Here is a 20,981-nt window from a genome sequence, read left to right as displayed (position 1 = left end):
GATCGTTAGATTTAAAAAAGTAAGTCTTCATTTGACACTTTTAAACTAGATTATCCAAATAAGAATAATGTGGGGTTCGTTTAATCTAATCTGAAGGAGCGAGCTGAATGGCTCCTGCTCGGCACTAGTGGCCCTCCATACCGCGGGTCGCAGATGCTGCTCGCTGATTGGCTGCCGGCTCAGTTCCTCGAGAGGAAATCACTCCTTTTATGGTTAACGCAGCGCGCGCGGCCGCTTTTCCGGGTTCACGCTCGCGCGGCGTGAAGAAGGAGGCGGGAGACACGCGCACACCGGAGCACCGACGCACACACGCAGGGTATCGATCCGAGGATATCGATCGGCGATCAGTGAAGGTGAGGAGGCGGGAAAGGGGGGGTCTGGCGGCTCGGGGGGGCGCGGGTTCTCTTCGGGTGGATCCCGGTCTCGGATCAGACGTGTCAGGTCCCGCAGACTCAGGAACCAGAGCGAGACTTCAGGCTTCCCCTCGTTACTCCCTCTAATAAGATAACAACAATAACAACAACAACAACAGTAATAACAACAGTAACAACAACAACAATAATAATATCGGTGTTGAGTCTCTGATCAGAGGGTTCGATCCTCTCCCTGAAGGCGTGTGACGTCACACCGTGTCTGTGAATAAACTACAACACCTTACACACCCGAGTACAGCTGCGAGGTACTTGTACTGCAAACTTTAGACACTGTACTTCCAATTACAGAGACGACGCAAAGAAAAGTATTAATACATTGACTCACAGCGGTGGGAAGTATAAGTACATTTTGATATACTTGTACTTGAGTTGTTTCCATTTCCTGCTGTTTCTCAGAGTAAACATTGTACTTTTTACTGCGTTCTGCATCTCTTTCACTTTACAGATTCTGATTATTAATCAGCTAATAAATGATGATGTATTAATAAGAGATATCAATCAATGATTGTGCTTCGTCAATACATGTTATTCTTTCTTTTGAACTGTTGAAAGTATATTAATATGAAGGATAAATATTCCTACACCGATACTTTCACTTTAGTCCTGCGTATAAAAATACTCCATCACAAGTAAATGATGTAAAGTAAAAGTACAATATCCTCTAATGTTCTTGTGTACTTGTGTACAGTTATCATTATATCAATACTAATTTGGTTATTATATTCATATTTCCGTGTTGTATCATTAAAAAAATGATTTAAATGAATCACATTATTTCTATCATTATATTAATAAAGTATATATATATACATATGTACATATATACTTATATTACTATAGTTTTTCACATTTCTGGCTCCTGGCAGCTTTTCACTTTGTTAAATTGACAAAATCGGAGCTCAGACTTGTGGCTGAGTAGAAAACACGGTACACGCGTGATGAGGTTTGAATCCCTGTAAACGTCACAGAGTATTATTTCATTTGTGTTTGAGGACGAGTCAGAAGGCAGTACTGGCCGCTGTGTTTGAGGCCTGAAATACTACTTGTATCTCGACAGTTTAAGCGGTGGAGTATTTCCTCTCTGCGTATTATTCATTCGCTTCACTTTACTTCCTCTGTTTTCAATTTGGGCCAAACTTTCAGACACTTCATCACTTCCTCTTTCCTGAGCTCGTGTCTGAGAAGAACGACTGTTCCGTTTCGAGGGCCGAGGCGGAGCTTCGTTTACATCGCGCTGGCCAGCAGGGTCCGGTCCACGTAGGACGCTTAACAAACTCACGACAGCTGATTGGAGTCGGTCAATCAACTGGACTCGGTTGACTCAGAGTTGAGCGCGTGCAGCATCACAGGATGAAGGCAGCATGAATGGAGCCACGATACCACGAGTTACCATGACAACCACCACAAACAGTAGATTCACCTGCAAATATTAATGCAAGCGAACGAGAACGAACCCGTAATTAGACAGAAAACGCCGCTGCTGCTGCAGAAGGCAGAGAAACTGTAAGTTCCACTATAGTGTTACGTTAATATTCAGTTAATATTTCCTGCGTCCTGTGAGACTCCTCTTTAACGTCTCACTGGTTTGTGTCCAACAAAAAGGTTTAAAAGACGTTTCTCACGGCTCTGCATGCAGCAGCTTTACTGATATTCGACTGTTGTAAAGGAAAACACGTGATACTACACAAAGAATGTGCTCGTATGTGAGAGCACGTCCACGATGGGGACGTTACTTCTATGAGGACGGCTGAGGTCATGGACATATTTGATGGACTGTGAAGAAAAACGATAGCGTTCAAACAAGTAGTCATCTGGAAACGACAATACATCTGATCGGGCCTCAATATTCTCCCCCGACGTGTTTAACAAAGTGAAAGCGCTTCTTCATCAACAGGATCGTCCAGAAAACACTTTAGTCTTTAACGTAACATCTTATTTTGTTCATATGTGTAAACTGATACAGAGTGAATGAATGAATGAGCAAAGTAAAGCGCGCTGTGTGATTGGCTGGGCCGCTGTCAGAGGGAGGAGCCTGTGGAAGGAGAAAGAAAACCTGCTCCCGACCAGGTGATGTTCACAGGCTCAGTTACCATGGAGACTGAGCCTGAGCTTTAGTTACCATGGTGACTGAGCCTGAGCTTTAGTTACCATGGTGACTGAGCCTGAGCTTTAGTTACCATGGTACCATGGAGTTTCCCTCATCTCAGGGTGAACAAACTCTGAGTTTACACTAAACCCGCTCCTTGAAACGCACTCCAGGTCAAAGGTCAGTCTGTGGTCATCATGACGCTGTCGATTCTACACATCTTAAATAACACAAACAGTTGACTTTGACGTCGCTGCTTTAAACAGTCTTTTTCATGTTCCTCCTCCTCTTCTTCTTCTCCTTTTTTGTCTTCTTCTTTCTGCTCTTCGTCTTCTTCTTCTTTCACCTCTTCTTCGCGGCCTTCAGCTACGTCACGTTCACTTCCTGTTGTCCGTGCTATAAAGACACAGAACGCCTCCAAAAACAGCTCTGCAAGGCTCCAAGTAGAGGACACGCCCACTGTATGACACGCCCACTATATGACACGCCCCTCACACGACACGCCCATTGTATGACACGCCCCTCACGTGACATGCCCCTTGTGACAGTGTTCATCTAGTTCAAACTTTGTTTGGTCAAAGAGCAATAGTGAAAAATACTATCAAACTATTAGATGTGGTAAATACATGAATTACATATTAAATTATTTGCAAATATATATATTTTTACAATATATGAACAAATACATTTGAAAACGATTGGAACTATTTTAATTAATATTTATTTTAGTGGACTGGAAACTAAGTCCACGGGACTGAGGATGCTGTTGTTATGTGCGCGTCCACGTGGACTCATGTGTGTCTCGTGTGTCTCAGCATGGGGAACCTGATCAAGGTGCTGACCAGAGACATCGACAACAACGGGGGGAACTTCTTCCTGGACTTTGAGAGTGAGACACACACACACACACAGACACACACACGCGCCCGCGCAGCGACCGAGCCGTGTTTGACCTTTGACCCCCCTGTAGACGCCCAGCCCTCGCAGTCGGAGACGGCGGTGTGGGAGGAGGTGAACCAGACGCTGACGGAGGCCCGGCTGGTCCTGGACCACCTGCAGGCCTACAGAGGAGCGGGGGAGGAGATACGACAGGTGGGTACTTGTACTGCAGTGCACGGCGCTTCTCAGGTACTTGTACCTCACGCGAGTACTTTTACTATTTAGACGGTTACACGAGTTTAAAAGAATCTGATGTTTGTGTTACACAAGAACACCTGAACCCATCAGTCAATTAATCAATGAATCAATGAAACAATGAATCAATAATTAAATTAATTAGACGGTGAATCAATGAGACTGTGGTTCGGTTGGTCAACACATCAATGACACTAAACATTTACTGGTTGCATTTAATATTGTTCCCTCTGTGGAAGTACTTTTACATTGTGGTAAAGTATATTAAGGTATTAGTACTTTTACTGTGGTTGAGTATATCTGACAGTGTTATGTAGTTCTGTAACAGAGTACATACTAGTACTTTTACTGTACTGCGTGTGTCTTCAGGCCATCCAGAGTCCCGGGGTGGAGGGCGTCCAGGAGAAGGCCTGGTCCGCCGTGGTTCCTCTGGTCGGTAAACTCAAAACCTTCTACCAGTTCTCCCAGAAACTCGGTAAGAGCCCGAAGACTACGTTTCCCTTCGAAACGACTTCCTGTTGTAGTTCAGAGAATCTAAAGAGACATTTTGTTATGACGGACCTGAAGGATGAGAACCAACTTCTCCACCAGGAGGTCCTTCAGCGGCCTGTAGGGGGCAACGGTGTCATGATGTCTCATTCAGGTCTCCTGGTCTCCTGTTGCTGATGTGGTCTCTCTTGTCCCCCTTCTTGTCTCCTCCCCTCTTCCCCCCCAGAGTCCAGTCTGCGGTGCCTCCTGGACGTCCTCACCACCTCCACTCTGACTCCCACTCAGCATCTGGAGCAGAAACAAGCTCTGGCTCGTCAGTTCGCTCACATCCTTCACTTCACGCTGCGCTTCGACGAGCTCAAGGTCTGCTCACCTCCTCCTGCACCTCCTGCACCTCCTGTACCTCCCGCACCTCCTGCACCTCCCGCACCTCCCGCACCTCCCGCACCTCCCGCACCTCCTGCACCTCCTGCACCTCCTGCACCTCCCGCACCTCCCGCACCTCCTGCACCTCCCGCACCTCCCGCACCTCCCGCACCCCCTGCACCTCCCGCACCTCCCGCACCTCCTGCACCTCCTACACCTCCCGCACCTCCCGCACCTCCCGCACCTCCTGCACCTCCTGCACCTCCCGTACCTCCCGCACCTCCTGCACCTCCCGCACCTCCCGCACCTCCTGCACCTCCTGCACCTCCCGCACCTCCTGCACCTCCTGCACCTCCCGCACCTCCTGCACCTCCCGCACCTCCTCACCTCCCGCACCTCCTGCACCTCCTGCACCTCCCGCACCTCCTGCATCTCCTGCACCTCCTGCACCTCCTCACCTCCTGCACCTCCCGTACCTCCCGCACCTCCTGCACCTCCTGCACCTCCCGCACCTCCCGCACCTCCCGCATCTCCTGCACCTCCTGCACCTCCTGCACCTCCTGCACCTCCCGTACCTCCCGCACCTCCTGCACCTCCTGCACCTCCCGCACCTCCCGCACCTCCTGCACCTCCCGCACCTCTTGCACCTCCTGCATCTCCTGCACCTCCCCCACCTCCTGCACCTCCCGCACCTCCCGCACCTCCTGCACCTCCCGCACCTCCCGCACCTCCTGCACCTCTTGCACCTCCTGCACCTCCCGCACCTCTTGCACCTCCCGCACCTCCTGCACCTCCCGTACCTCCTGCACTTCCCGTACCTCTTGCACCTCCTGCACCTCCCGCACCTCCTGCACCTCCTGCACCTCCTTCACCTCCTGCACCTCCTGCACCTCCTGCACCTCCTGCACCTCCTGCACCTCCCCTATCACCCCGTTTGTCTTTGTTCCAGATGACGAACCCGGCCATCCAGAATGACTTCAGCTATTATCGGAGAACCATCAGCCGCATGCGAATCAACAACCTTTCTGTGAGAGGAAACAATTAATCTGAATAATTACATAATAAATAAGTAGATCTTCTTTCAAAACTTTGAAAACTAGAATTTTAAATAAAGCTCCGGAAACATTTTTAATGTTGAGCCTCAGAACAATCGGCTGGAAAGGTTCTGAGATGTTTCCGATCTCGTATCCATGGCAACCTGTCGCCCCCCCCCCCCCCCCCCCCCCCCAGGCCGACTCAGGGAACGAGGTGAACAACGAGCTGGCCAATCGGATGTCTCTGTTCTACGCCAGCGCCACGCCGATGCTGAAGACGCTCAGCGACGCCACGTCAAAGTTCGTCTCTGACGTGAGTCCTGATATTTATATTGATGTTTATAATGTATTCATGTTTACCTTCACAATTTAGTTTAGTTTATATTCATTTTAATATTAACATTTCATATTATGATTATGTTTGTCAACATTTTCTGTTTAATTTGATATTATTATATATTATTTTATGTCTGTCAATATTTTTTCGTTTACATTTCTGTTTATGCATTATGTGTTTAACTGTCCTGAAAATATCTAATAGAAATAAATAAATAAATAAATAAAATAAGATAGAACAAGGACAACCTGCTGAGCTACAACCTCCCAATAATATAAGAAATAAAAGGCAATTTCATGAAAAGGATTAAAGCGACACAGACTTCCAATTCAATTTAGAGAAAAGATTTCTTTATATTAAAGGTGTCCATGAAGGCGACGTCACCACATAATAAGATTATCTGCATGATTACGATCTTTTGCTTTTGCTGCCTTTCACAAGGAAATATTTATAACATTTATCTGAATTATTAAAGATTAACAGATTCAATTTGTCAACAATATGAAATCAGCGTAATAATTAAAAATAAAACAATACAACAAACTTTAGCATTAAGCTGTATTAATATTTAAATGTTTCTGATATTAATCTCGTTCTACAGTGTTTGTGTAAATTAAATAAACCTTCATTGTCCCTTTCGTCCAGAACGTGGACGTCCCGATAGAAAACACGACCGACTGTCTGAGCACGATGGCCAGCGTGTGCAAAGTGATGCTGGAAACACCGTGAGTCCCCGAACGCACCACCACATTGTGTGTGTGTGTGTGGTATTGTGTGTGATTCGGTGTGTGTCTGTGTGCAGAGAGTACCGCAGCCGCTTCGCCAGCGAGGAGACGGTGCTGTTCTGCCTCCGCGTGATGGTCGGCGTCATCATCCTGTACGACCACGTTCACCCGGCCGGAGCCTTCGTCAAGACCTGCAACATAGACGTAGGACACACACACACTCACACACACACACACACAGACTCACACACACACACAGACTCACACACACACACAGACTCACACACACACACACACACACACACACACTCACTCACACTCACACTCACACACACACACACACACACACACACACACACAGACTCACACACACACACACACAGACAGACTCACACACACACACACACACACACACACACACACACACTCACAGACTCACACACACACACACACACACACACACAGACTCACTCACAGACTCACACACACACACACACACACACACACACACACAGACACACACACACAGACACACACACACACACACCTGTAGATTATTATTATCATCACTTCCAGATGAAAGGCTGCATCAGAGTTCTGAAGGAGCAGCCGCCCAGCAGTGTGGAGGGATTACTCAACGCTCTCAGGTCTGATTGTCCTCAAACGCACCACACAAACCCACAGGACATTAATCTCATTCTCCTTTTGATTATCGTCCATCATTGTTTGTTTTGCTGAGCGGTTGTTGAACTCGTCCCTGCAGGTATACGACCAAACACCTGAACGACGAGGCCACGTCCAAGCAGATCAAAAACATGCTGCAGCCCAATTAACAGACAGAAGTATTGTGGTCCAAATTTCAAGAAGAACTACTGAACAAATGTTTAATATTTTGTTGTTTTTGTCCTCAGTGTTTTTTTTACTCTCATTTTAAAAAAGGGAAGTTTTTTTTGTTGTTGTTTTTTAAAAAGTTGTTTGATCCAAGAAAATTGTGCTCGAGCTGCGTTCACGTCTCCTCAGATTAATCAGACGGTTAATCAGTTCATGTTCCTCGCTGAGGAGCATTCCCATGATGAGATGATGAGATGATGAGATGATGAGATGATGAGATGATGAGATGACGAGATGACGAGATGATGAGATGATGAGATGACGAGATGATGAGATGATGAGATGACGAGATGATGAGATGACGAGATGATGAGATGACGAGATGATGAGATGATGAGATGACGAGATGACGAGATGATGAGATGACGAGATGACGAGATGACGAGATGATGAGATAATGAGATGACGAGATGACGAGATGACGAGATGACGAGATGACGAGATGATGAGATGACGAGATGACGAGATGATGAGATGATGAGATGACGAGATGATGAGATGATGAGATGATGAGATGATGAGATGACGAGATGATGAGATGATGAGATGACGAGATGACGAGATGATGAGATGATGAGATGACGAGATGACGAGATGATGAGATGATGAGCCCATGAGCCGAACCTCAAACCCCCTCAGAGACTCACGGCTGTCGTTTAGGTGACTTCCATAACGGAGGCAAACTGCTGTGTTCTCTCTTACTGGTCTACGCGTTCAGCGCTTGTGGTCGCCGGTGTTCTGGTTTAATCAGTTACCGCGTTAAACGGAGCCTCTGAGCTTCCTGAGTGTTCGTAGCGACGGAAAAACATTTAACCTTAAACACCAACAGAAGCCTTCAATGACCTTTAAATGTGTGTTTGTCATTTAACGTCAGTCGCTGTGAGACTCTTTCTGTCACCAGTTAACACGGAGACGGCTTAAAGCACAACACCGCCGCTCTCAACTTAATCAGTTCTATCAGTACTCTGTACTCTGTAATCAGTACTCTGTAATCAGTACTCAATACTCTGTAATCAGTACTCTGTACTCTGAACTCTGTAATCAGTACTCAGTACTCTGTAATCAGTAATCTGTAATCAGTACTCTGTAATCAGTACTCTGTAATCAGTACTCAGTACTCAGTACTCTGTAATCAGTACTCTGTACTTAGTACTCAGTACTCAGTACTCCCAAAGTAACTTATTCCTGCGCACCGCTCGTGTTGATTGATTAGTCCTCCCTCAGAATATCCAACTTTTAATCTTAGTTCAACCAAAAGTGGAGGATGTTCGTGAGGGAACAGAACCTGGAGATCGATATCTTCTATCATCAAACCGTCCTGAGCGGCGTGAACGCGGCTCACGAGCGACGCCGACGGGTTCTTCAGATCCTTTTCCAGAGGAGGAACCTGGTTCTCAGTCGGTTCCTCGGGCTGAAGTTCCTGCCTCAGATTTCAATCAAAGGTCTTCGAGCTTCTCAGCTTCGCGGTTTTCGTCACATGTTCGGGAGACGAGTTTAAAAGCGTTTGCCTGTAGATTCACTGTCAGTGCCTCAAAGGACGGATGAGGAATGTGTCGTAGCTTCTGTCTTTTCTTTCTTTCTAAAGTTCACACCGAAAAACGAGCGACTTCATTAAGATACAATAAAATAAGGTCAAACGTTTCGCTTCGCTGCCCCCAAACTCCACTAAAAAACAAGCATTTTAAAGCTGTTTTCTTGTCGTCTTGTGGAGAAATCCGACAAAAACAATTCAAACTTTTTACACATTTGCATCACTAAGCGATTATTTCATCATCTCTTGTATGGTTGTTAATCAAAGCTAAATGTTCATTTCGGGATCGTAGAAGAAGCTCCTGAATGTTTCTTCCTTGTTTCTGGATTCTCTGGTGGAAAACAGGGTCCAAGACTCTCAACCTTCAGTTAGTCTTCAGGTGGAAATGAAGTCTGGTCTCGGACGGTTCCCATAGCAACCAGTCGCCCTCATCCTGAGTGGCGCGTCCTCTCGGCCTCGTTTGGTTCCTCACCATCAGGTTTATAGATCAATTTACTACGAGACACAAACGAAAGAGAAACCTGAAACACTTCCAGAAACTGAACAGCCGCTTGCTGATTCACCTCAAGATGTTTTGGGAAAGCGAAAAAAAGACTGAGCGGTTGTTTTTTGGCACATCTGGTGAAGCTCGACCGGCCGCCATGTTTCTACAGGAAGAATCTATTCAACGAGGCTCCAGGAACCAACGCAGAGTCTTCAGATCGTCGGCGACCTTCTCCAGCGGCCGTGGTTCTGTTGATCCGGTACTTTAAAGAGAACCCCAGAGGACTCGAGTGTATTTAAGCTGGATGGATAACGTGTTTAAGTCACTGTGACGGAGGTACGAATACGAGAGGAAGCGGATCTGACTGGAAACCTTTTTGTTGTGCTTTGCGGCGTCAGGGATAATACGGCATTAAATGCGCTCAGATCATGTTTCTGTTGGCAAAATAAAGATTTTACATTTTTAAGAAAAATTGAGTTCATTTTTATTTATTCTGCCAGTATTTTTGAAAAACTGTAATTAGATGTTTTCTGTCCGTATGCGACGCCGAATCTACGAAACACGAGTCTGAGAATAAAACATCGGTTTGCTTTTGCTGATTGAGGAACCGTTGTTATTTTTAAATCCCTCTTTAGACTCGTTAGTTTCACTTCTGCTTTTCACGACGTTTATTCCGTCTGATGTGTTTCTGCTCATATTGCCTTTATTCTCTTTATTTTTGATTGTCTGAATAAACTTTTTACCAAGAAATGGGCAAACATTAAACACTGGAAGTTACATACAAATGACTTTAATCGTAGTGAGATGTTGAAGTTCTCAAACGTGACCCGGTAGTACTTTGCAGTTTTGGGGTCGGAAGCTTCTGCTGCAACGCAATAAGAATAAAGCTAAAACCCAAAAGACGGTGAAAGGAGGGAGTGTGTCCTCACAAACAAGGACTATATGGTCGTCACAAAGAGGGAAGACACACACACACACAATCTGCAGGGCGCCACTAGAGGCCCCCAAACACCACGAGACCGTTACAGCGTCTTCATGGGGGGTCGTAGGTCCACATCTCCTCTCTCTGACAGCTCGGCCCACAGACGCTCCCTTTGTTCGTTTCCTCTCAGACTGACAGAGATCAGGTGTTGAGTCAGATAACTTTATTCTTGTATCTTCTCTGCAGAAGAATCAGGCCTTTAGTAGGATCTGCACCCCTGATCTCTGAGGAACATAGAGACAAGGTGCTAACGGTCAGTTAGGTCTCCAGTTGTCTCGCTTCATCCTGAACCAAAATGTTTTTTTTTGACGAGCTGCAACTTAAGGCATCAATAACTACATGTCGATGGAACCAGTAGGTGACGTTGGTGGACTCGTAGTTCAGCTGCTTTGGGACTTTTCATAGTTTTGCTCACCAGGGTTGAATCCAGGTTACGATCTTTCAATAGGTGTAATCTCTTGAATGTATTTCTTCATCGTGGCAGTGATGTAGTGCTACCGTTACCACTGCACTGAATGTGAGATATGTGAGATATGTGAGATATGAGTGATATGTGAGATGTGTGTGAGATGTGTGATATGTGAGATATGTGAGATATGTGAGATGTGTGTGAGATGTGAGATATGTGTGATATGTGAGATATGTGAGATATATGTGAGACATGTGTGATGTGTAAGATATGTGAGATATGTGTGATGTGTGTGATATGTGAGATGTGTGTGACATGTGAGATATGTGTGATATGTGAGATATGTGAGGTATGTGAGGTATGTGTGATATGTGTGATATGTGAGATATATGTGAGACATGTGTGATATGTAAGATATGTGAGATATGTGAGAAATGTGTGATATCTCACACCAGAGGAGATGCTTGTAACTGTCGCCGTGTGGCTCCTGTGAGAACGTCTCTGCAGAAACCACACAGCATCTGCTGCAGGAGAGGAAGTGGTGACGGGCTGTGAGCAGCTCGTCATGAGAGCTAATAACCACAGAGAACGTCTGCCACGCTCACCAGCTCCTCTTCCTCTCCTCTCTTCCTCTCTGGAGGCCTTTTGTGCACCCAGAGACCTCCGCTGACGACCCACCTGGAGGTCTTCACCGTGTGGACGAGACCCAGAATCCTCTGATGAAGCTTCTGGTCGGAGGTCCGTGGTCCAGGAAATAGATCCTCCTTCAGGTGGAGACACTGGAGTGACTTTAAGAGTGAAAGCGTTAAAACGGGAGCAGCTCTGAATCAGGAGCTGTGGTTTGTTTCTGTATTTCCATCATTGAAGGAATTAGTCCGGTAACATTGTGTCTGTGTGTTTTTATTTATTTCATAACGTGTTCAACACATGAAGAAACAAACACAAAGAACATCAACAGACTTCATCAATATTCCGTATAAAAGCAACTCAACAAACAGATAATCAACATTCATTTGAAGGAAAAGAAGAATATTTAACAGACAGCTGATGATTCAGCATCATGTTGTTTTATATCAGATATTTAAGTAGAAATACTCCAACTAACACGAGAAATGATTTACACGGATCTACTGCAACTCTTGGTAGAATACACACGTGTATGTGTTCATGCCTTTAGGATGATGGTGTTCAACATGTGAAGATCAGCAGATGTTTGCTGATCAGAGGGACAAACTGATGGGAGGAGATGAGGAGAGAAGTCCTACATGTGAGCCGCGTTCCTGAGGACCATCACCAGAGAGACTCCACAGCAGAACACCAGGCTCTTCACTATCAGCACGACGTACAGCCGGCACAGCAGCTTCACCTGGTACGGAGACGGGCCCGGAGCTGACGGAGGAGCTGAAACAGAAAAGCAGGGACTGGTTGTGAGTGAGGAGCATCAGGAGGAGCCTCCTCTGCTCCTCTGCTGTCTTTACAGCAGCGTCTCCACGTGAAGATGAAGATGATGACCTCTGGTCACCTTGTTCGCTCGGGGCCTCCACCTTTCCCCCCTCATGGTGGACGTAGCAGCGGTATCGATAGCGGCTGGTCTCCTGCTGATGGAGCAGCAAGATGGAGGCGGTGCGTCCGGACTCTGTGAACTCCAGCTGCTCTGCATCATCAGGGACCTTCTCCTGCAGAGAACTGTGCTCCTCACGTCTCCTCCAGGAGAACCGGACCAGAGGAGGAAACATGGAGGAGGCCACACACAGCAGGGAGCTCCTCCCCTGCAGGTGGGCGCTGGATGCTGCTGGGTACACGCTCACCACGGGCTTCACCACCGGCTCACCTGAAGACATGAATAACACGACGTCATGTGATGTAACCTACAAGAATATGATGTAAAGTAACGTGAATAATGTAATATAATACAATGTAATACAATGTAATGTAATACAACGTAATATGATGTATTATAATACAATGTAATATAATGTAATACAATGTAATACAATGTAATATAATACAACGTAATATGATGTAACATAATACAACGTAATATAATGTAATACAATGTAATACAATGTAATATAAAACAATATAATACAATGTAATATAATACAATGTAATATGATGTAATATAATACAATGTAATACAATGTAATATAATACAACGTAATATGATGTATTATAATACAATGTAATATAATGTAAAATAATACATTGTAATACAATGTAATATAATACAATATAGTACAATGTAATATAATACAATGTAATATAATACAACGTGAATAATGTAATATAATACAATGTAATATAATGTAATGTAATATAATACAACGTAATATGATGTAATATAATACAACGTAATACGATGTAATATAATACCATGTAATATGATGTATTATTATACAACGTAATGTGATGTATTTTAATACAACGTAATATGATGTAATTTGATGCAATCAAACAATATGTTTTAATACAATATTACACTACGTTTGTCAACATTGCATAACGCAATGAAAGTTTACATTACATTATAGTATGTAACATAATAGAACACAAAATAATGACTAAATTGATAATCAACACAGCACAGAGTTCACTGCACACAGAATGTGTTCACCTGAATTCTATTATTACAAATACTACATTACAACAAAATATAACTAAATGATCATTTCTTCATTTTTCTGTAAAATGATTTCATACAAAATATAACAGATCATTTAAAAATAAAATGTGTCATAAAAATGTAATCCTTTAATAATATAACAAGTATCAATTTTGACTAATATCTTTACCAATTAAATAATATAAAATGAATATTGTGACGCTTAAAAACAAAAATAAATATAAGACACAACACTAAAAATACTTTTTATTTTTCTTACAATTCTGACAGTTGAACCAAATGAGTAAAAAAACACATTCTCTGCTGTACGGAGATAAAATAAAACCTAATTCATCATCAGAGGGAAACACACGTATGATCTGATGATTTACGGTCACGCTAACAGAAAGCAAACAAACATTCTAATGAACTGCATATTTGTCTTTTCCTAAAATACAATCTTCATTTCAGTTACTGTCGTTATAACAATACTATTTATTTAGCCAGCTTACAATTTACTCTTGTTACTTCTACTAATAATAATAATACCTCGATTAAAAGACTAACAAATTGTAGCACTTAAATTGTACTTATGTCACTTATCTATAGCAAATTGTAAATTGGCTTATTTAATGAAATTGCACTTTCTGTGATGTAATACTAATAATAATACTAACAATTTGTCTTCAAAACAATATACCGTCACTTAAAATAGTAACGGCAAGTATTTACTAATTCTATCATAGTAGATTATATTTTTAGAGTATATACATATTTAAAGTAATACATTTACAGTTTGAAAACAAGGATCATTTTTATTTAATATACTTTCTGATTTAAGATGAAGCTCAATAACTGAAAGGATCAGATTCTGTATATTTTAAATACATTTCAATGTTTACATTTTCTCTCTAAATCACTTTCATCTTCTGCAGAAATAAAGAATAACTCAGTAATTTTTAAAATTATTGATGCACAGCAGCTGCAGGGGATCAATAATTATCTACTAATGATGAAAACATTAATATGTGAAGCATCGTGAACTCATTAAAATCACATTTTCAACTTGTTCAGTGAAACAACTGAAGGAATTAAACGTTTATTCTTACCTGTTACGTACAGTTTGGTCCCAGAGCCAAAGATTAAGTAACCATAATAATGGTAAACACCATCATCATCATAATAATTCCACAGTGAAAGAGAGCGAGACAAAAACCTGCTGAGGACGAGTCGATGAGCCGGAGTCACATTTCATCTCCAGGACGAGTTTCTCATTTCTTCATATTAACGGTTTCTTCTTTTCTTTCTTCTTAAACTCACTAAAACACAACGTCTCCGAGGACACGTTCATGGTCCTCAGAGGACGAACCCAGCGCACTTTGGTAAGTTTGTAGCTGTTTAGGACAAAAACAAATAACGGATCAACAAGGACACATTTCTGTTTAACTTTGATGTATTAAAGCTTGAATAAACATCATTGGTGGATTTATTGACATTTAAACATGAATATTGTTTAAAAGTGATTCTGGTGATTCTGATGTTTGTAAGTAAGTTTTAACTTATTTAACTTAGACATTTCTCTGTTAGTTCACAGGTATTAATATGAGGATTCTGTCACGGTGTGGTTCACTTCCTGTTGTATTTTGTAGTTTTCTGCCACTCGTGTCCCCGGGTAACTTCACTTCCTGCCTTGTCCCGTCATCCCCTGTGATTGTCTAATAGTTTCCACCTGTGTCCAATCACCTGCACCTCCCTTGTGTATTTAAGCCGTGTGTCTCTTGTGTCACTTGTCGCGTCATTGTCTTTCGCCACGCATGGTCGTGTCCCTTGTTGTGGGTATCTGTCAGTTGCATGCCTGTGTGTTTTTGACCTTCGACTATTAAAGTCCTTTTGTTCCTGCAAGTCTGCATTTTGAGCCCTGCCTCCCACCCGCATCCCGTGACAGATTCATCCTCTGGGGACCACGAACATCTTCTGCAGATCAAAATCAGACCAGAACTCAAGCCAAAAGGTCCCACAGAGAAAACCTTCATTAACCCGATGTTGTCAGTCAGGCCGGAGCCGGGGAGGAGGACAATGACGCAGAGCCTTACATCAGGGTGGTACCCCGATGTAAGGCTCGCCGTGGCTCAGATGAGCTTGCGAAACTCCTTCCAGAACCTGGAGACGAATTGTGGCCCCCGATCCGACACAATGTCCTGGGGTAAACCGTGAATCCTAAACACACTGTCCATCATCACCACTGCCGTCTCCTTAGCTGATGGCAGTTTAGGTAGGGCTATGTAGTGCACCGTCTTGGAAAATCTGTCCACCACAGTCAGGATAGCGGTGTTACTGTTTGACGTCGGGAGCCCCGTGACAAAGTCTACCGATATCTCGGCCCATGGCCGGGACGGAATGGGCAGTGGCTGGAGCAAGCCTGCCCGGGTTCTGGAGGAGTTCTTGTTTCTGGCACAGATGGAGCATGCCTCCACGTACTCCCGGACCTCCGGCTACATGGCGGGCCACCAGAACCTGGCAAACATGGTCCGCCGTACGCCCGGATGCCAGGTGAGCAGGGACGAGTGAGCCCAGTGAATGACCTGAGGGCACAATTCCACGGGGACAAACAGACGATTATCAGGACACCTACGAGGTGGAGGGGTCACACAGTTTAGTGGGAGGATAGGCTCAGGTGCCCTGGCCACCGACTTAGGGCTGAACAACCGTGATGGCTTGGTGTTCCTCGCCCCCGGTCTGTAAGATAAAGAAAAATCAAAGCGGTTAAAAAACAATGACCATCGGGCTTGACGCGAATTGAGTCGCTTGGCTTTCCTAATATATTGTAGATTTTTGTGATCTGTCCAAACCAAAAACGGGTGCTGAGCCCCCTCAAACCAGTGCCGCCATTCCTCCAATGTCGCCTTCACTGCCAGTAGCTCCCGGTCCCCCACGTCATCGTTTTGCTCTGCTGGCGTCAATCGGCGGGACAAAAAGGCACAGGGGTGAAGCTTGTGGTCCCCTTCGGCTCGCTGGGAGAGGATGGCCCCGATCCCCTCGCTGGAGGCGTCCACTTCCACCACGAACTGACGAGCCGGGTCGGGGAGTGTGAGGATGGGAGCTGTGGTGAATCTCCGCTTGAGCTCCCGGAAGGCTGCGTCTGCGTCGGCCGACCAGCGGAACGGGACCTGTGGGGGAGTGAGAGCATGGAGCGGGGCTGCTGTCGCGCTGAAGCCTCTGATAAACCGCCTGTAGAAGTTCGCAAAACCGAGGAATTGCTGCAACTTCTTGCGGTTATCAGGTGTAGGCCAATCGGCTACCGCACTTACTTTAGCCGGATCCATCTGAACCTTTCCAGGAGCTACGATAAAGCCCAGGAAGAAGACAGTAGTGGCATGGAACTCACTCTTTTCCGCCTTGACATATAGACAATTAGGAATCAGGGGAGACAATCGACAGGAGACACCAGAGGAAGGGCAAGGCACATGAAACAAGAGTGGGTTTAGACGCCACAATAAAACAGGAAGTATCAAAATCAGACGTAAGACGGGACACAAACACAAACTTCACCAACATGTATGACAGATGTGACGGTTCTGGTTCTACAAACTGACTGAAAGTCCTCTGAGGTTCATTTGTAATCTGCCATTTTGGGTTTAATGAATGAATTTAATTGAAATACCAAACGAATTGATCAAAGTCATAATGACAATAACAATAAATAATAACAAACAATAATAAATGTTTCATTTACAGGAGTAAAATTTACAGGTGAAATCTGTTTAGCTTTTATTGTGAAGGAGAAACAGGAAGTGTTAGATGATCATTGTGAGGAGATATTAGACTTTATTCCTTAAATAGGACTTTAACCTTCATCAAAATGTTGAAGCTTGTTCATGTTTTAATATAAGTTTCTTTAACTTGTTTCATTCTTGTTCTTCCTGAATGAAGCAACAACAAACTGCAGGAAACTTTGAGGCTCGTGTGAATAAAGACGAATAAATCATGAGTCGTGTTTGTGGCTCAGCTGGAGGAGGAACGTCCACCTGAGATGTGGTTTTAGATCTTTGTCAAACGCTTCCTGTTCTTCTGATGGTTTTTGTTCAGGCTGCAGGAAGCTTTGCTCACTGTGGATCCAACAGGCGCAGTAGTAGGAGGCTGAATGAGTGAGATCAACCTTCTGGATCTCCAAATCAAAGCCAAACTCTTTCTTCACAGCTGTGAAATCATCTTTCTGAGGATGATTGTACCTCTTATCTATGGATCCACTTCTCTTATTAATATCAAGAATCAGTGTGAATGTTCCTGTGTCTCTCTTCTGGTACCAGTAGACATAATCACTGGGGCACTGGTCAGTTCCTCCACAGCTGAAGGAGACTTTCCCACCAACTGTCCTGGTCAACGTCAAATCCTCCTGAATCAGCTGTGCTGCCATGGCAACCAGCGCTGCAGACAAACAGACAGGTGATGAAGGTGCGTCGGAGGCGGAGCTTGTCGAGTGGCTGCAAACACTCACCTGAACTCAGGGCGCACAGAGCAGCAGCAGGGAGGGAAAGCATCGCGTGCATCGTGTTTCCTCTGGTGAACACGAGCAGAAGTGGAGCTCTGAAGCAGCTGGAGGACGAGCTGAGAGGAGGGAGGCGGGTCCTCACACCTCCACCAGCATCCGGTCAGGTGCTAAAGCTGCTCCTCACACAGAAGAACCAGAGCAGCTCAGAGACGATCTGGGACTCTGTGAGGAGGAGGAGGAAGAGGAGGAGGTGGAGGAGGAAGAGGAGGAGGGGGAGGTGGAGGGGGAGGAGCAGGAGGAGGAGGGGGAGGAGAAGGAAGAGGAGGAAGAGGCGGAGGAGGAAGGGAAGGAGGAGTGGGAGGAGGAAGAGGAGGAGGAGGAGGAGGAGGGGGAGGAGCAGGAGGAGGAGGAGGAGGGGGAGGAGGAAGAGGGGGAGGAGGAAGAGGAGGAGGAGGTGGAGGAAGAGGAGCAGGAGGAGGACGAGGAGGAAGAGGGGAGGCGGGACGGGAGGCGACTGTCACGGAGGGACGTTGACTTTGTATTTGGTCAAAATCATTTTAAAAGCAGCAGCACTTTACTTTGTTTTCATGTTGTTCCTGTTTTATTAAGAACCACATGGAGGGCTGCTGTGTGGACACGAAGAACCACTTTCTACGTGCACGTAACGTTAGCACGCGTTAGCCCGCAGTGGGCTAACAGCGGCTACACGCGCTTGGACGTGTCCCCGTTAGCTAAGCTCAGCTACGCATCAAGGACACGTTGGAATGGACCCCGTGGGCCTGGTTCTCTCTGACTGAGGGACTGTGGTCGACACCAGTCAGCGGGGCGATGATGTTCACCACTGAAGCCACTAGAGGGCGCTGCGCTCCCAGGACAGCTAGCGACACGTGACGAGGGAAACAGGAAGTGCCGTTGCTCTCTGCATGTGACTGTGCAGCGTAGCATGTTGAACGTCGTCTGTGTGCAGAACAGAGAACGTACATTGAACTGTGTGTGTAAACAACATAGTTTGACGCTAAAGGTGTCGATGTTGTTTCGGTCGATGATTCCAGATGTTGTTCATGTGAGAGCTGCTGATGACGCTCTGAACCTTGTACCACACTATGCATAGTCATCATTTTAAGGCTTTGACTCCAGTTTGTTTTCTCCCCTTGATCATATTGGCAGGACGGTTACTACTGCAGGTGTTTGTGTGCAGAAAATATGCATCAAGTTTACTTGTGAAACGTTGAAAGGGATAAAGGGATAATCGTACACTGGAACTAGTTGATAATCACAAAATGGAACAGCTCCATTAACTCTGCTCTCTACCCAAGGAGTAGTCACGGATAAGGAGCCCTAAATCTAGTGTTGTGTCTGGTGTCATTACATCTCACCCGCCTACATCAGCTTTGGAGGATTAAGACGCTGCAGGTAACTCACCTGCACCTGAAGCAGGAGGTACTGTGTGTACATTCCATGTAGCACAATGACAAAGAAATGCAGTTTAACGTGAGGTATTTATTCATCTGATGAATCACTCCGACCTAAATGAAGACATATTAGCAGGAGATCGTCTACAATACGTGAACAAACGAGGCAGTAGCGATAATCATAATGAATGTGTTTGGTCTCAGATCCTCCAGGCAGAAGAACACGATGAGGACACAGATGTTCCTTCATAAGAGCTCAAGCGCCATCTTGGAACGATGAAAGGTGACGAAACATGTGACCAAGACCGGATTGAACGACGGGCAGGCGTCTGCGTGTGGTTGTTAGTTGTGTCCGGGCGCCGCGCCGCGTCCTCCCACGCAGCTCCCTACACCCACCGACCCACGTACAGTCCCATCGCTCACGACCCCCAAATAAGATGGTTGAACACATCCATTTGGGGGCGTGGTCTCTGCCAGCGAATCGTTCCCGTAGTACAGATACACAGAGATGTCCAGTAAGACGAGAAGGGTTTACGAGCTGAACGCCGCTGCCCGACATGGAGGAACCGGCCTCAGAGGGGCCGAGGTCCTGAACCCGGCGTGATGGAGGACGCATTGGAGCGTCTTTGGACGGAGCGATGCTGCGAGGTGAGTGATCTCCATTGAGGATGCGTAGGGCGAAGTTCAGGTGTCCCAAAGGGAGAGAAGCTGGCGTTTGTTACCACGTGCGGCAAGAAGGAAGCTGAGTGCTAAAACTCAAAGAGGAAAATCACGGTCGGGAGGTAGTACGTCTTTAAGGGGTGTGGTTTGGGGAGGAGCTTGAGGAGCGGTCTCGGCCAATCCCTGAGCTGAACCTGCTGAGGACGCAGACGTGTTGAATATCGTTGTCTGTTGAATGTTTTTTCAATGTTTCTATGAATTCTCCAAGATCTCTTTTGGATTGAAAAAAATATTTCTTTGAATATTATTTATGTGACAACATATTATCCCACTGGTTCCCTCAAAATAACATTTTGATTTCTTCCCCCGGAATTGAGAAAACCAGATAAGATAAGCTTCTGTTTCCATTATTTTATGTCATTATATTGGTAAGTATTGTCTTTTTTATGTGGCAAACACAGATTTCAGCCTTCAATTATTTCATTGCATAATTTTTCTAATATTTTTTTAAATATTCTTTTGAATATTTTTCTATATTCTTTTTAGTGGTTGAATGTTTTTTAAATATTCTCCTGAACATGTTTCAGAATATTTCTCTGAATATACAGCATCTTCTGCTGAATTCAAACAAGCTGTTATTGACTCACTGTCATAGTTGGTAAAGTCTTCTGATGTCTAACTGAAGATCACGGAGCGATGGTCCACCAACTGTCGCCGTGTGGCTCCTGTGAGAACGTCTCTGCAGAAACCACACAGCATCTGCTGCAGGAGAGGAAGTGGTGACGGGCTGTGAGCAGCTCGTCATGAGAGCTAATAACCACAGAGAACGTCTGCCACGCTCACCAGCTCCTCTTCCTCTCCTCTCTTCCTCTCTGGAGGCCTTTTGTGCACCCAGAGACCTCCGCTGACGACCCAC

At 45.1% G+C, this 20,981-nt stretch overlaps 2 protein-coding genes across 2 annotated transcripts; one reads left to right on the top strand and one right to left on the bottom strand.

Annotated features, from left to right (window-relative positions):
- The first annotated feature begins 151 nt into the window (after nucleotides 1–151).
- LOC120812985 (CYFIP-related Rac1 interactor B-like) lies at nucleotides 152–9,983 on the top strand. Its single transcript, XM_078099990.1, has 11 exons — nucleotides 152–353; nucleotides 3,336–3,409; nucleotides 3,491–3,612; nucleotides 4,024–4,129; nucleotides 4,370–4,506; nucleotides 5,459–5,536; nucleotides 5,740–5,856; nucleotides 6,526–6,605; nucleotides 6,683–6,809; nucleotides 7,182–7,252; nucleotides 7,369–9,983. Exons 2-11 carry the CDS (start codon nucleotides 3,337–3,339, stop codon nucleotides 7,436–7,438), a joined length of 981 nt encoding a protein of 326 aa, XP_077956116.1. The 5' UTR covers nucleotides 152–353; nucleotide 3,336; the 3' UTR covers nucleotides 7,439–9,983.
- Nucleotides 9,984–11,786: 1,803 nt separating this feature from the next.
- Nucleotides 11,787–18,174, bottom strand: LOC120812984 (uncharacterized). Its single transcript, XM_078099993.1, has 3 exons — nucleotides 18,000–18,174; nucleotides 12,425–12,733; nucleotides 11,787–12,303 (listed from the first exon to the last, which is right to left on the bottom strand). The coding sequence occupies exons 1-3, from the start codon at nucleotides 18,049–18,051 to the stop codon at nucleotides 12,164–12,166; spliced, it is 501 nt and encodes a 166-aa protein (XP_077956119.1). The 5' UTR covers nucleotides 18,052–18,174; the 3' UTR covers nucleotides 11,787–12,163.
- Nucleotides 18,175–20,981: the final 2,807 nt, after the last annotated feature.

The sequence above is a fragment of the Gasterosteus aculeatus genome, chromosome 3 (genome assembly GCF_964276395.1).
Source record: "Gasterosteus aculeatus chromosome 3, fGasAcu3.hap1.1, whole genome shotgun sequence".
Taxonomy (NCBI): domain Eukaryota; kingdom Metazoa; phylum Chordata; class Actinopteri; order Perciformes; family Gasterosteidae; genus Gasterosteus; species Gasterosteus aculeatus.
The sequence above is the reverse complement of the archived record's forward strand: the minus strand, read 5'-3'. Positions and strand labels throughout refer to the sequence as shown.

Coding starts and splice junctions, on each gene's coding strand:
- LOC120812984 (XM_078099993.1), bottom strand. CDS start 18,051: ATGCACGCGATGCTTTCCCTCCCTGCTGCTGCTCTGTGCGCCCTGAGT. Junction 12,734..17,999: donor TCTGTGCGCCCTGAGTTCAG/GTGAGTGTTTGC, acceptor TCATGTCTTCAG/GTGAGCCGGTGGTGAAGCCC. Junction 12,304..12,424: donor GGAGGCCCCGAGCGAACAAG/GTGACCAGAGGT, acceptor TTTCTGTTTCAG/CTCCTCCGTCAGCTCCGGGC.
- LOC120812985 (XM_078099990.1), top strand. CDS start 3,337: ATGGGGAACCTGATCAAGGTGCTGACCAGAGACATCGACAACAACGGG. Junction 3,613..4,023: donor CGGGGGAGGAGATACGACAG/GTGGGTACTTGT, acceptor GTGTGTCTTCAG/GCCATCCAGAGTCCCGGGGT. Junction 6,606..6,682: donor AAAGTGATGCTGGAAACACC/GTGAGTCCCCGA, acceptor GTCTGTGTGCAG/AGAGTACCGCAGCCGCTTCG.